Source organism: Symphalangus syndactylus, chromosome 23 (genome assembly GCF_028878055.3).
Source record: "Symphalangus syndactylus isolate Jambi chromosome 23, NHGRI_mSymSyn1-v2.1_pri, whole genome shotgun sequence".
Lineage (NCBI taxonomy): Eukaryota > Metazoa > Chordata > Mammalia > Primates > Hylobatidae > Symphalangus > Symphalangus syndactylus.
Window position 1 is genome coordinate 42,801,635 of NC_072445.2, and position 15,875 is coordinate 42,817,509.

The 15,875-nt window shown below is 40.8% G+C and overlaps 1 protein-coding gene across 8 annotated transcripts in view; it reads left to right on the forward strand.

Moving 5' to 3' along the window:
- Positions 1-15,586, forward strand: part of ZSCAN31 (zinc finger and SCAN domain containing 31) — a 27,864-nt gene extending 12,278 nt beyond the window's left edge. The window contains exons 1-5 of one of the 8 annotated variants that reach the window (XR_010119299.1): positions 4,836-4,987; positions 11,617-12,092; positions 12,785-12,935; positions 13,464-14,282; positions 15,519-15,586. Coding sequence is in view for 5 of the 8 variants with exons in the window: in XM_055263981.2 (XP_055119956.1) it covers positions 11,712-12,092; positions 12,785-12,935; positions 13,464-14,152 (1,221 nt within the window). In the remaining 3 variants the exon portion in view is untranslated. The other 7 variants (XR_010119301.1, XR_010119300.1, XM_063633272.1 and 4 more) reach the window with 7 other exon arrangements.
- Positions 15,587-15,875: the final 289 nt, after the last annotated feature.

Sequence of the window (15,875 nt, forward strand, 5' to 3'; positions counted from 1 at the left end):
TGGCTTTGAGCTCACCTGGGGTACTGCAACTTTTTAACTTGATTCCAGAATTCTCATAAGGATATATTGATCCATATGTAATTGTTAATCAGCGTTTCTGTAGGGGAACAGGGCTAGTACTTCCTATTCTGCCATCTTTCTCTTGTCACTCCTAACCCAGAATTTCAAATCCAGTGGAAATGTCCTTCAAAAATAAGAGGGAAATAAAGACATTTTCTATTAAATGAAAGCTGAAAAATACTTCTCCAGCAGACTTGCACCTGCACTGCAAGCCAACCAACCAAACCAAAACCAAAACCAAACCCTAAAGAAAAACAAAAAACTTCAGGCTGAAGGGAAGTGATAGCTGGAAGCTCAGATCTACAAGAAGGAATTAAGAGCATCAGAATGGTGAATATGTATATGAATATAAAGGCCTTGCTTTTTAGTTAATTTCCTTAAAAAACAAGTGATCATTTAAACCAAAAATAGTATCATTTTAAGCTGGCAGTTATAATGTACAGAGAAGTAAAATATATAAGAATAATACTACAAAAGATGGGTGTATTAGTCTGTTATCATGCTGCTATGAAGAAATACCCAAGACTGGGTAATTTATAAAGAAAGGAGGTTTAATTGACTCACAGTTCTGCATGGCTGGGGAGACCTCAGGAAACTTACAATCATGGCAGAAGGAGAAGCAACATGTTCTTCACATGGCAGCAGGAGAGAGAAGAAGAGAACAGAGTGAAGAGGGAAACCCCTTATAAAACCTCAGATCTCATAAGACCTTAGTATCATGAGAATAGCAAGGAGAAAACCACCCCCATGATTCAATTACTTCCCACTGGGCCCCTCCCACCACATGTGGGGATTATGGGAACAATTCAAAATGACATTTGGGTGGGGACACAGCAAAATCATATCAATGGGCAAGAGCAAAGGAATAATAGTGTCATAAGTTTCTGTCTATATGTGAAATGTAAATTGTTAAATATGCAACTAAGACTAAAATGTGAAGTGATACAATATTATTTCCAATTAGGCTGTGATAAATTAAAGATGGGTATTGTAATTACTGTAACAGTCATCAGATTCCTATCTATTTCCACTGCAGCATTTAACTTATTCAGAAGTGGGTTTATGGTTGTCTATAAAGCGTAAGTGATTCTACACTTGCAGTTTCTTCAAATGCCCTGGCCTGGAATGATACCTAGCAATGTGTTTACATGGTTCATATGCCTGCAAAATTTGAGGGGAAAAAATGGATATTTTAGCAACAGGTGTTTAAACCACTGTTTGTTTGTTTCCATTTCTGACTCCCCATCTCTTATTTTTCTCTTGTTGAGTGGCACTGAAATAACAATAGAGAATTTTAGTATCTGGTAAGGGGACACTATCTTAGAAATAAGTCATTTTAACTACAATTTGAAAAGATATTTTGGCATGATTTAAGCAATAAATGCTAAATTACAAAATGAAATAATTTATTAAAGAACTGAGCAAATTTAAATTTAAAAATTAATGGAGGCTAGGCAGGGTGACTCATGCCTGTAATCCCAGCACATTGGAAGGCAGAGGTGGGCAGATCACCTGAGGTCAGGAGTTTGAGACCAGCCTGGCCAACACGGCGAAACTCCGTCTCTACTAAAAATACAAAATTAGCCAGGAGTGGTGGCACATGCCTGTAATCCCAGATACTCGAGGTATGAGAATCACTTGAACCTGGGAGGCAGAGGTTGCAGTGAGCTGAGATTGAGCCACTGCACTCCATCCTGGGAAATAGAGCAAGACTCCTTCCCTACTCCCCTGCCAAAAAAAATTAATGGAATGTGAGAAACAAAAGAAATAAAGATAATAAAATCAATGAAAATTATTCTGACATCAGGAAGCAAATTATAACAAAAGAAACAATGTCAAATTATATGAAATCAGCAACTCATTAAGAAAAAAAGCTAAACTTTGAATACAGTAAAAAATATACTCTTGGATTAATTCTCTTATTAGTGAAGAAAAGTGCATCACTGAACACATTGAAAAGAGATTTAAATTTCTTGCACATTTTACATAAAATACTGATATTGACAAAGACAACATAATATGCCATTGACAATGAGGACATCTAAGACCAACTAGTTAATGTGTCATCAACACAGAGATTCTCAGATTAGTCCCCACATAAAAAAATTTGAATGTCCTGAAATCTTGTAGCTCATAATTGAAAGAAACTTGATAGAAGTTTACTCAAATGTCAACAATTTTAAAAAGGTTTTGATCAACCATGCTAGAGGAAAGGCTACATTAACTTTTTATTCTTTCTAGAAAACTTTAAATTATGAAATTTACAAAGAAGCAGTCCAAGAACATAAAGCCAACAAATTAGGGGAGAGTTACTATAGAGGTGTCAGGCAGTTAAATAATAAAAATATTTTGTTATTTTTCTGATTTTTGTTTGTGATATTTGGAAGACTTTAAAATTTGTAGTATGGCTGGTTGTGGTGGCAGCAACTCACACCTTTAATCCCAGCACTTTGGGAGGCAGACGCAAGAGGATTGCTTGAGCGCAGGAGTTTCAGGCTGCAGTGATTACACCACTCCACCCCAGCTTGGTTGACAGAACGAGACCCCGTCTCAAAAAAAAAAAAATTGTAATGTGATGTAAAGAATGTATTTTCCATTCTATATTTATTTATTTATTTTTTGAGATGGGGTCTCACTCTGTCACCCACGCTGGAGTGCAGTGGCACAATCTCAGCTCACTGAAACCTCCGCCTTCCAGGCTCAAGCAATCCTCCCACCTCAGACCCACAGGCATGTGCCACAATGCCTGGCTAATTTTTGTATTTTTGGTAGAGATGGGGTTTCGCCACGTTACCCAGGCTGGTCTTGAACTCCTGAGCTCATGCAATCTGCCTGCCTCAGCCTCCCAATGTGCTAGGATTATAGGCGTGAACCACCACGCCCGGCCTATTTTCCATTCTAAATCTCCATTTTTGTTTTTTTTCTTTTTCCTTATTTATTTATTTATTTATTTAATTTTGGAGACAGGGTCTCAGTCTGTCACTCAAGCTAGAGTGCAGTGGCACGATCATGGCTACTGCAGCTGCTGATTCTCCCTGCTCAGCCTCCCCAGTAGCTAAGACTAATAGCATGAGTCACTGTGCCTGGCTAATATTTTTTATTTTTTGTAGAGACAGAGTCTCACTATGTCGCCCAGGCTTGTCTTGAACTCCTGGATTCAAGAGATGCTCCCATCTTGGCTTCTCAAAGTGTTGGGATTACAGGCGTGAGCTATTAGACCTGACTTAAGTCTCCATTTTCATACCTATGTTTGTACTTGTAATTTTGAATTCCTTTTCTCAAATAGGGTCACTTGAATTGTATAAGCTGGGTCTCTCTCTGTCTGTATTCCTTGTTACATTATAAATCCCATGAGGATGAGGACCTTGTGTCCTTCATTACTATTATATCCAGCAAGACCTTGGCACAAAGATCGCATTCAATGGGAATCTATATAACGAATGAATGAGTTGTAAAAAATCAATTCAACCTCTTAACATGTATTATCTGTCTTCTCTATTTCTATTGCTACTGCCTTGATTCAGGCCCTCACTCTCTCTACCCTGGATTCTTGTAGTAGTCTCCTAACTGGTCTCCCTGCCTGTAGTCTCATTTCCTTACAGTCCATCCGCACATGGCTGCCAAGATAACATTTCTAGATGTAAATTTGATCAGATTGCTCAAATTCCTTGGTTAGGGATCCAAAAAAAGTAAGAGCTGGTGCCCCTGCCACATATTCCACTCTCCAGTCATGCTGATCAGCCCAGTTCTTTGGATGTACCAAAGGATCTCACCCCAGTTCTGCTTTTGTACATTTGATTCCGTCTCCCAGAAGTTTATTTCCTTTGCTCCTTTTCCAGTGTACACTGACAGATTCCTGCTGCTTCTTGTTTTGCCCCATTAGTTTTCGTCTCTTCCACACCACGAATTCAAACTAATACATACATTTATTTCCTACATACGTACTTAGCATTTTCTATGTTCCAGAGACTATTCTCATCGATTTACAAGCACTTATTTTATTTTACTTCATTTCACATGCACTTCTGTTTTACGTAGTTACTTGTTTACACGCTCTTCTTCTAGACTTTGGGATTCCAGAAGACAGAGTTTTGAGTGTAAAACACAAAATAACAGAACCACAACAAAAACAACTCTGTATTCTCGTCCCCACCATTACCATCTCTCCTTTGTGATGTCAAAGAGACCAGAGGAAGTGGACAGACTCAGGGAAGAACAGATAAGTATTAGAGACAGAAAAAGTATGAAGTCCCTTCTGTGAGGACTAACAACAGTGATGCCATTTTACAACCTTGATGACTGTGTTCTCAAGAAACAAAGCAAATGTCAACCCCGGCCATAGCTTCAACAGAGCATAACAGCCCTAACCGCAACAGAGCCTAACGGCCCTAACCACATCTGACCCCAGTTAGAAAGTCTCCAAACAGTTCCAACTAGCCAGCACTTCCCCAACCCCTCCCCAACAGAAACTTTATTATAAAAGCCTCAGCTTGTAAGCGATCAGGATCTCAGCCAGATTCCTAACTGGAACTCTTCGCAGGCTTTTCCTGTAAATAAACCTGTTTGGCCGTGGAATTGCCTCCTGTTACTCGCTCTCTACGTTTATATCTTCCTAACACCTTCCGGCCCTAATGTTTTGCGTCTCGATGACCATCTAACTCCTAAATGGTGGGGGCCGCTCCCCATAGAAATCCCTCGCCGGATTTCTCCGCCTCGCACCCAGTGGGACTGGGATTTTTGGCCCCGGGGTTTGCAATAAGGGAGTCACCAAGTTGCAGCCACCTCTGGAATTCCTAGAAAGGAAAGAGTTGCCTGGCTTCAGCCAGTGGGCTCAGAACGGCTGACGCATTTCCGGCCTTTGCGGTTGATCGGTCACTGGGGTGCTGCAGCCCCGCCACCTGTTCCGTAGCTTCCCGGTGCCCCGAAGGTGAGTCTTGGCCCCTGGTCGCGACCCGCCAGGTTCTCAGAAGATTTCAGGTCTGTGCCTTGGAGTAGGCGGGGAGGGAACGTCTGCGCAGGCGTGACCCCCTCCCCTACACATTCACTGGCCTGAAGCCCCAGTGGAGTAGGTGGAGGTCCCGCCCCTTATCCTGACGATTAAACAGTCTTTCTTTGTCTGAGATAACGCCCGGAGTTTTTGTCCTGCCTCCAAGACGATTAAGGAGCGCAGACACAAAGGTGAGGTTAGAGCGAAAGTTTAATAAGCGAAAGGAAAAAGCTCTCTGCCAGCAGAGAGGGGGTCCCGACCGGGAGTACCCACTATGGGGCACTTTCTGGGGTTTTTATGGACTGGAAAGGAGAGGGAATGCGCTTAGTCTGCGGGCTGTCCTAGCGAACGCTTGACTCAGCTTGGTCCGGGACCAATAGGGAGCTGAAATGATGATTCATAGCTGCTGCTTAGCTTGGCCCAGGACCTATCAGAAGCTGAAGTGGAAGTTTGGCCCCGGACCAATCAGGGGCTGAGGTGATGATTCACAGAAGCTGGGCTTATAGTCCTAATAAAGGAAAGTAGAGCGCCCGCCGGAACCTACCAGAGCCCACCGTGCCCATACCCACAAAAGGAGAAGAAACTTTTCCTGGGAACCTGCTGACTATACAAAGGACAAAGGCATTATGTGCCAGGCCTTGTTCCCTTATCTGAGTGAGCCGGAGGTTCTCTGCAAGTTTTTATCCAAATGGGCCCGAAGTTTTTCTATCTATGCAGCCGTGGGCATATCTCTAGGCACAACACCCTGTGCTAGTTCCCTTATCGGTGCCCGCAACCTGATTTTTTCTCCAGGCTTAGTTTTATGTTATGTGGGGATAAGACACTGAACCATGGGCGGGGGCGGGCTCTCCAGGGACCCTTCCCTTGCTATCTACCCAAGGCAAGCTAGGTAGCTCCTTTCACAGGGTGGTGGGAGAGACTCCTAGAGAGGTCGGAGCTTTGCGGCGAAACCGAGGTCCAGAGGAAGAGAAGGCGCGGACCTCTCTCCCTGTCAAAAGCCTTATTTCCTATATACACGTAACTTTTATTTAATAAGTCAACATTATGCAATGTTTGTCGCATATAATGTTTTCTTTAAATATTGTAAAAACCATCAACCTCATAACTTGTCACCTCTAGTTTCTAATGCATCTCTAAAAATTAGGGACAGTTCCCGACATAACCACAAGATTATTAGCACACCCAACTAAGTGTAGGCGCTTCACCTAACACCTAGTTCATGTTTAAATCCCTCCACCCCCTGTTGTCCCACAGATGTCTTTTACAGCTGTTTGTACCAACTAGGATCCAATCGTAGACCACTCACTGCATGTAGTTGTCTTAACCTAGGGCAATTTTACTCTTTGCCTCCCTTCCTCCCATCCCATTGCCTTGTTGAAAAGGAGGCTCTTCCACTCTTCCTGTAGTGCATCCCCATTTCTGGATTTGACTGTTTCCTCATGATATTTAAGGTCTTTTTCTGTTTTCTTGTTATCGTAATTGGTTATCCTTTGGGATTTATTTTACAACACAGATGATTTGTGATTTACATGATCTCTTTGTTGCTGTTGCTAATTATGCTGACGTGAATGAAAACATTCTCTTTTATGCTCTTTCTGCCATGTTTTTATTTCAGTGAAGGACAGTGGGGACTCATCAAACTCTGCATTGTTTCAATCTTTGCTGTCTGACACCTCATAAACACTTAGTAAATATATGTGAAATGAATTCCTTTGTGGATTACAGGCAATGCATAAAAACTTTATCTTGTATTTAGGATGAGCTCTTCCACTTCCTCCAGGAGTATACCTTGTATACATTTTTTAAATTATGGCTTTTATTTTATTGTATTGTAACTATATCCTCATGAGATATAAACATCTGTGTATTCCCAGCTATTAGCTCAGCTCCATAAATTGATTGTCCAGTGACTGAACTGCTTTTACAAAGTTAAGCTGTTTCTCCTTTCACTTGTACAGTAACATCTAAACTAAGTGGAATTCTTTCCAGATTCAGTGCAATAGTCTTCACCCCCTCCACTTTACCCTTTTTTCAACTCTTGCCTCTTCTGCTTCTACTCTTGCTTTCTGCTTCCACTTTTGCCTCTACCCTCATTCCCTCAGCTCATTCTCCATCAGTAGCAGAGCTTCTCCGTACATAATTCAGCCTTGTCACTTCCTTTCTTAAAGCCTCAGTGGTTTCTCATTGCATTTATAAAATCCTAACTCCTATGCCCTGCATGACCTGACTCCTGCTTGGCTTGCCAGCCTAATATTTTACCACTCTTCTCCCACATGACTGTAGACACTCCAACCTCCTTTCCTGTCTTTGATGGCAGCATGCACTTCCTCAGGGCCTTTGGATAGTCCAGAGTGCTCTTCCCCTCCCTCATCCCTATTCTGTATGGCTCACTTCTTTTGCACTTAAGGGCTCAGCTTAAATGTTACCTCACCACTACCCCATCTAAATAGGCTGTCCATTTATTTGGTAACTCAGTGCCTAGTTTAGTTTCCTCATAGTAATCATCACAACTTGTAATTATTTTGTTTGCCTCCTTACCTATTTTTGTTGTTGCTTTCCTTTTCTTTTTTTTTGAGACAGAGTTTTGCTTTTGCCCAGGCTGGAGTGCAATGGCGTGATCTCGGCTCACCACAACCTCTACCTCCCAGGATCAAGCGATTCTCCTGCCTCAGCCTTCCCAAGTAGCTGGGATTACAGGCATGCACCACCAAACCCGGCTAATTTTGTATTTTTAGTAGAGATAGGGTTTCTCCATGTGGGTCAGGCTGGTCTCGAACTCCTGACCTCAGGTGATCCGCCTACCTCGGCCTCCCAAAGTGCTGGGATTACAGGCGTGAGCCACCGCGACAGGCCTTGTTGTTGCTTTTATTTTCAGTTTGTCTTCCCTATTAAAATGTATGCTCCAGCAAAACAGGGCCTGGTCCCGTCTTTTTCACCATTGTAGCCCTAGTGCCCAGCCAAGTACCTGGTATGTTATGGGTGCTCAATGAACATTTATTGACTAAGTGAGCAAATAAATGGGTTAGTTACTAGTAATGAGTCTCTCCTTGTCACTTGCCTCCTGGGCCTTAGTTGCTGATAAAGTCATAAGTTGAGTCAGCAGTCAACTGCCTTTTATTTTTCTGTCTCCCTTTCTTCAGTGTGGCAGTCCACTGCAGGTCCTGGCATGAAACAGTGAGACTGGTTCCCTACAACCTGAGACACACCACATTTAATCCCCCAGGAGTTGAATTCTAGGATGTCTTTGACTATTTCTACAGTCAAGTCATCAACTCCACTAACTACTCTGTGTTTCTGTTTTGGTCCACTGAGATTTTTGTCTTGTATTTGTAGCTGGCCATGTCTTTCTCTTTATCCCCTTTTATATGTCATCTCCCAATGCCAAATATTTGGAGTCAATTGGTAATTATCATAAATTGGCCTGTTTCATATCACCCTGGAAATCTGAATCCAATCTTTAACGTTGCTTTAGAGCTGTTGTTGGGATGTTCAGGGGGATACCCCTGGTGGTATCTAGAGATGGGTTTCAGTACACAAATGGGAGGTCACCACTGGTCACAGTCCATCCTGGATTTTCTTGAATATTTCTTCTAGTATTTTCAACTGTCAACTGAGTATTAATGTATGAAGTCAATATTTTAGTTTTTGGGGTCTATTTCCTCTATGAAATGAAGATATTCAATTTACTAATATTACTTTACTAATAATACCTGCTCATTGATATTTATGTAATAATTGCTATGGGCCAGGTACTGCGCTAAGCTTTTTATATGCATTACATTGTATAATCATAACAGCTATAAGAGGAATACTATGGTCATTAATGCTTAGAGAGGCCACAGGATTTGAACATTATTCACTGTACTGCAATGCTTCAGTAAAGATCATTTTAAATAGGTTATTCCATTTAATTCGTCAGATGTCTATCAAGTATTTGTTCCCTGCTAGGATATCAGATGACACCAAATTTGCATTTAATCGAATAAATCAGGTGAACAAAACATTGAAGATGAGTTCATAATTTGGGGGTAAGTCCAGACTTGTAAGTCTTCTAGGCATTTTAAAAATAAGAAGTGTCTGTAATCTGTTGCAGTTTGGGAGAGGAGACAGGAAGAGATGGGAGGACTGGCTGGGAACATAGGGTAATGCATATACATCCTGGGAACAGGGGTGGTTTAGGGGACAAGAAGAAAGAGTGTATCTTCCCTTCTGTGTTCCTTTCCCTGTCCTTACCACGGCTTGATGAAGTAAAAGGGGATATAGGAGGGGAGAATATATTTATTTGCCCAGAAAACATTTATGGAGCACTGACAGCAGGCCAGGCACTGTGCTGTGCATTAAGAATAAAGACAGTTCATGGTGGCATAAGACCAGGGAGTAAATCCTAAGCACCAATTGTGGGGAAAAGAATACAGTTGATGGAGAAATACTCCACCCGTGGCTTTGGATATGAGAGACATTGCCTGTAGTGATCCAGAAAACAAAAAACAAAACAAAAAAAGCCAACTGTATCTCCATGGTTTCTCAATAGCATTAAAGTGCAGAACGCATATTTGCAGAAGAATTTTTGCCTATAAACCTAAGGCCATGAGAAGCTACATGTTTAATAATAATGGAATCCAATACAAATTCATAATTAGAAATTTTCAGACTTTCAGTCTTCCGGCACTGAAGACTCAACAAACCAAATTACCAGATGCTACAGTAAGGAGTAAAAAGATATACATTTGGCATTGGACACTGACAAAGAATAAATGCCATGATCTTTGTAACTCTTCAAATTCTCAATTCTGTAACATCATTTTATGTGAATATTTTATTAAGGTGTCTTTCCCATGGTAAATACCATAAAGGTAGGGACCTTTCCTTTCACTATTTTGAACTAAGCACCTCACACTATTCCAGACACCTAATAGACACATAATATTGGAATGAATGGAATAAATGCATTTTCACCCAATAAAGTGTAACTGAAAAACTTCCAAGTGCTCTCAGACCTTAATAATTCAATTAGCATTAGGCAAAAATCATATAAAACTTAAATTACACCACTAAAGTCAACATTGTATCAGTTTAACTACCATTAAACTTCCCAACTTAAATGGCCACAACCTTGCAACATATTCTTACCATTTCCATCCTGAATCTTACTCAATATTTTCTAAAAATACAGATCTAACACCATGACAATGAAATAAAAGCCTTGATGCCTCTCAGTTTTCCATAAAGTAAAGTCTAACATCTAAGCCTAGAGTTGAAGGCCATTTTCTATCCCATGTAATGCATCTTTCTAACCTCATCTCCTCTCACATTTTTGCCCACAACTCATATTCTATAGTTCAGCTTTGCCTGTCCTTATCGCCGTTGTGTGTGCTCTTAAATACATTTCCTCATGTTGTTTGCTTGATTTGTGATGCCAGATACCTTCCTTTCTCTGCCTGATAAATTCCTTTTCATGATTTTAGCCTAATTCAAATGTACTTGCCCCTAAGTAATATTCTTTCAATATTCCATACCCTGTCAGAAATTCTTTTTTCTATTCTTTACTCCCTGAATATTCTGGTGAGGCCTCTATTATAGCATTCATCATCTGATATTATAGCTAGTTTTATATATCCTGTTCTCCTCCTAGAGCTACCATATACACATGTTGCCCAGGCTTTTAAGTCACTTCTACAGACTGAGTATCCCTTATCCAAAATGCTTGGGACCAGAATGTTTTGGATTTCAGATTTTTCTGGATTTTGGAATATTTGCATTATACTTAACAGTTGAACATCCCTAATCTGAAAATCTGAAATGTGAAATGCTCCAATGAGCATTTCCTTTTACCATCATGCCTGTGCTCAAAAAGTAAATATCTCTTGCTTTTTTAATTCCAGAGTTACCTAATTCTGCTTCCCAGAGGTTCACCCTTCTATATCAGTTATCTGCTGCCATAATAATTTGGTATAATAAATAGCCACAAAACGTTGGTGGCATATAGTGACAAACTTACGTTTAGCACATAAGTATATGGGGCACAGCTTACCTGGGGTGGGCAGGCCCTATTTATACATCTGCATTCAGCAGCTCTGCAGACCTCAGGCTAGGCCTGCTCACATGTCTGGCAGTTAGCTGGCTGTCAGCTAATCTAGGATGGTCTCATCTGCTCCACTGGGGTGATCTGGCTCTGTCCTACATGTCTCTTATCATCTGAAAGATATCCTTCTCTGGCAATTTCAGAGGGCAAAAGTAAGGAAACCCAGCCACATAAGTACTGTTCAAACCTCTGCATGCATCACATTTGCTAATATCATTGGCAAAATCAAGTCATATTGTTGAATCCAGTGTCACAATGGAAGGGCACTGCAAAATATTAATACATGGCTATAGGGAAGGGGGAAGAATTGAGGCTATTAACATACTCTGCCATAGCCTTTTCCCAGTTGCTAAACATATGTAAGTCAGTAACTATATATACATTTTATTAACATAAATGATAGAATACCATTCATTTTTCCATACTTTGCTTTTTTCCCCACTACTTTATGATTTATTTCCATTAATATATAATGCTCTATCATCAGGTGTCTTCTCCTAAGGAAGATTAAATCAGAAAATTTTAAATCACAGTTATCCCTTCACTTAAAGCCAGAGTAAGCCTTCTAAATTAACCCCAGGAATGGCTTCAACAGAGGAACAGTATGATCTTAAGATTGTGAAAGTGGAGGAAGACCCTATCTGGGACCAAGAAACCCACCTTCGAGTGAACAACTTTTCTGGCCAAGAAGCCTCCCGACAACTTTTTAGGCAGTTTTGTTACCAAGAAACTCCTGGTCCCCGAGAAGCTCTGAGCCGGCTCCGAGAACTCTGTCGTCAGTGGCTAAGGCCAGAAGTCCACACCAAAGAGCAAATCTTGGAGCTGCTGGTGCTGGAGCAGTTCCTGACTATCCTGCCTGAGGAGCTCCAGGCCTGGGTGCGGGAGCACCATCCGGAGAGTGGGGAGGAGGCTGTGGCTGTAGTTGAAGATCTAGAACAAGAGCTTAGTGAGCCAGGGAACCAGGTGAGAGGAGAAAGATGGACTTCTAGACATTAAATAGTAAATGAAAGGTGGGGTTTGGTGACACAGGTTGGTTGGCTATAGCTATATGTATTAGTTCTCTGTTGTGTAACAAATTACCCCTAAACCTTAATGGCCAAGACTACAGTCATCTGATGACAAGACTCAGGTGGGCCGATCCACTTCCAAGATGGTTTACTGGTACAATTGTTGGTAGGGGGCCTCAGCTGCTCACTGGCTGTTGGCAGGAGGTCTTAGTTCTTTACCATGTTGGTACTCTTCATGGGGCTGCTTGAGTGCCCTCACAACATGTCAGGTGGCTTCCTCCAGAGGGGAGAAGGAGAGAAAGAGAGAGAAAGGAAAAAGCCACAGTGCTTTTTATGACTCAGAAGTCATATACCATCTCTTCTGCCTCACTTTCTATTCAGTAGAGTTGAGCTATCAAGTATAGCCCACATTCAGGGGCCTGGGGGTGGAGGGTTAGATTCTACCTGGTGGATTTATTTTAAACCACCACACTAGATTGGCCCACTCTTCCCTGTTTTGCTTTTGGGTATGGAATTAAACTCTGGTCCTTCTACTGTGCCACCTCTCTAGAAAATGTTTCATATAGTTCCATGTGATATCTTTCATTTAGTATTAGCTTGGACTCCTATAATCCCCCTCTTTAACCAAATATGCCTACTTGCCTTCAGGCTCCAGACCATGAACATGGACATTCTGAAGTGCTCTCGGAGGATGTGGAACATCTGAAGGTCAAGCAGGAACCAGCAGACATCCAGCTTCAGCCTATGGTGACACAGCTCAAATATGAATCTTTTTGCCTCCACCAATTTCAAGAACAAGGTAAGGATTTTGACAGGTCCGTTCAGGAGATCTCTGGTGGGTCTATATAGGGTAACAGTTAAGACTGTGGACGCTGGGGCTAAATTGCCTGGGTTGGAATTTAAATGCTGCATTTAATAGCTCTGTGACAATGGACAAGTCTGGTAACCTCCCTGTGCCTTCAGTTTATGCATATTTGAAGTGGGGATAATCATAGCACGTCAGTCACAGAGTCATTTGAGGTTTAATAAGTTAACATATGTAAAACACTTAGAACAGTGCCTGCATTGTAATGAATATAATATAGTGCCTGCTTATGTACATCCTATCTGGGAGCCTCTGGGTGCTCCCTCCAGCTATTTTAGCAGTGCTGATGACTCCTTACTCTACTAGCCTAAACATCCCTGTTTAACTCAACCCCATCCTTAACTGACAGTTCTTCATTCCTAGAACATGTCTGTTTGATATCGATCTTTCTATTTCCATCCTATGACTGTATTCTTTCATAAAGGAAGGAGATTACATTGTTTGGTCCATTTATTATTCCAGATGGTGAAAGTATACCTGAGAACCAGGAGTTGGCATCAAAGCAAGAAATCTTAAAAGAAATGGAACATTTGGAGGATAGCAGACTCCAAAGGGATGTATCTTTGGATTCTAAGTGCAGAGAAACTTGTAAACAAGACAGCAAGGCAGAAAAGCAGCAGGCACATTCCACTGGAGAGAGACGCCACAGGTGCAATGAATGTGGGAAAAGCTTCACTAAGAGTTCAGTACTCATTGAGCACCAGAGAATCCACACTGGGGAGAAGCCATATGAATGTGAAGAATGTGGGAAGGCCTTCAGCCGGAGGTCAAGCCTGAATGAACATCGGCGGAGCCACACTGGAGAGAAACCCTATCAATGTAAGGAGTGTGGGAAAGCCTTCAGTGCCAGCAATGGCCTCACTCGACACAGAAGAATCCACACAGGGGAAAAACCATATGAATGCAAAGTGTGTGGGAAGGCTTTCCTCCTCAGCTCATGCCTTGTTCAGCATCAGAGGATACACACTGGAGAGAAGCGCTATCAGTGTCGTGAGTGTGGCAAAGCCTTCATTCAGAATGCAGGGCTTTTCCAGCATCTCCGAGTCCACACTGGTGAGAAACCCTATCAGTGCAGTCAGTGCAGTAAACTCTTTAGTAAGCGGACACTTCTTAAGAAACATCAGAAAATCCACACTGGAGAGAGACCATGAGTGTGATGAGTTTGGGAAAGTCTTCAGTCATCATTGCAACCTTATTAGGCATTTTAGAATCCATACTATTCCAGCAGAACTGGACTAATTCTGTGGACCCTCAGACCCCTAAATGGGGCCGTCTTGGAAAGTAAGATTTTCAAGTGTTTTATTCTGTTCTTATAAAATTTATTTTGTATTGCATTGAACCACCTGTCTACAAACCAGGCGTTGTGTCTCCTGTGTGGATGACTGTGATTGTAGGGGTTTGCTGGGTGGCCTTCTTATTCCTTATCCTTTGGTCCGTTTCTTATGATTTCCTTTAAAGGGACAAAATCTTATCTGGAAATAAATTGTTATGGAGGGGCTGTTTTTGAGCAATACTGCATATTGAACAATTCTAAAAGACCAGTATCCATGTATACTTTTTAAAAAAAGATTGGCTAAGATCAAAGGATATTCAGAGGTGCATCTTTTTCTGTAAGAGTGACGTTTTAAACAAACGTAAGGTTTTGGGGAATAAGAATCATCCACATTCCCACAGGAAATCATTGCTATGGTCTCCCCTAGGAATGTGATAGATAGCTTCTATAATTATGCAGCATTATCCATGGTATGAAACCTGTAGTTTTAATGGTTTAGAAATCTATGTCTCATTTCATATCTAACTGATGTTTTTGATATGAATCATCAATATATATGTTGATATCATATGAGTTAATATGAGTTTGATATGAATCATCAACATAGTATATACATATCAACATAACTATGTTGATAATTCATATCAAATTCTCAATGCAGGTCATTACTGTATTTAAGTTTTCCATTTTTGTTACAAATAATAAGTAAGATGATACTTTAAAATCTCTGTTCTTTACAAGGTACCTCTTTAATTCATAGCCTTTTATGTCAGCATTATTCTTCTTTTGGGAGTTGGTCAGCAACTTTGAGTGCCATTGCAAGCAGCATCATTTAAGTAGTTTTATAAAGAAAAGAAGTCTGATATCTTGGGCAGCTTGCTGCTTACTGGGGAGACCAGCATGCTTAGACATTTATTGTCAGGGTTAAACATATGCTCTGGCACCAAGTTCAAATCTTTCCTCCCCATTTGTGAACTGTGGGACTTAGGCAACTTATCTAAATGCTGCTATGCTATAGTCTCCCCATCTGTAAAACAGAGGATGATACCAGTACCTTCCTCATAGGGTACATAAGATTAAACAAATACAAACTTGTACTTAAAATGTAGATCTCAATAAATGTGCATTATGATTTACATAAGAAATAATAGCATTTAACAAATGTAGGTAGAATTTTAAGTATCATGTTAAAATTAGGATACGAAATGCCTCTGCTGACATTCTTGTTACTCTTTTCTCTACAGTCAAAACCTGAATCAGAATATTTCAAAAGAGGAAATAAAAGTTCAGCTTAAAACTGTTCTGCCCTAAACCTTTGTCTTTGAAGTTTATTTTTAAAGCGTTAAAGAATACATATATGTGTGTGTATTTTTTTTCCTCATGGCTTAGGAACCATAAGCAATTCTTTAAAAGTCACTTACTATTTTATTTGTCAATAGAACAATTAGCAATTAGCTGAATTCAGATTTTCTGGAATAGTGTTTATGAAATTTTATAATACCTACAAATCACTTGAGATCTTGTTAAAATGCAGATTCCTAATTCAAAAGGTCAGAAGGGGGCCCAGGAATCTCCATTTTAAATGAGCAATGCACTTCTAG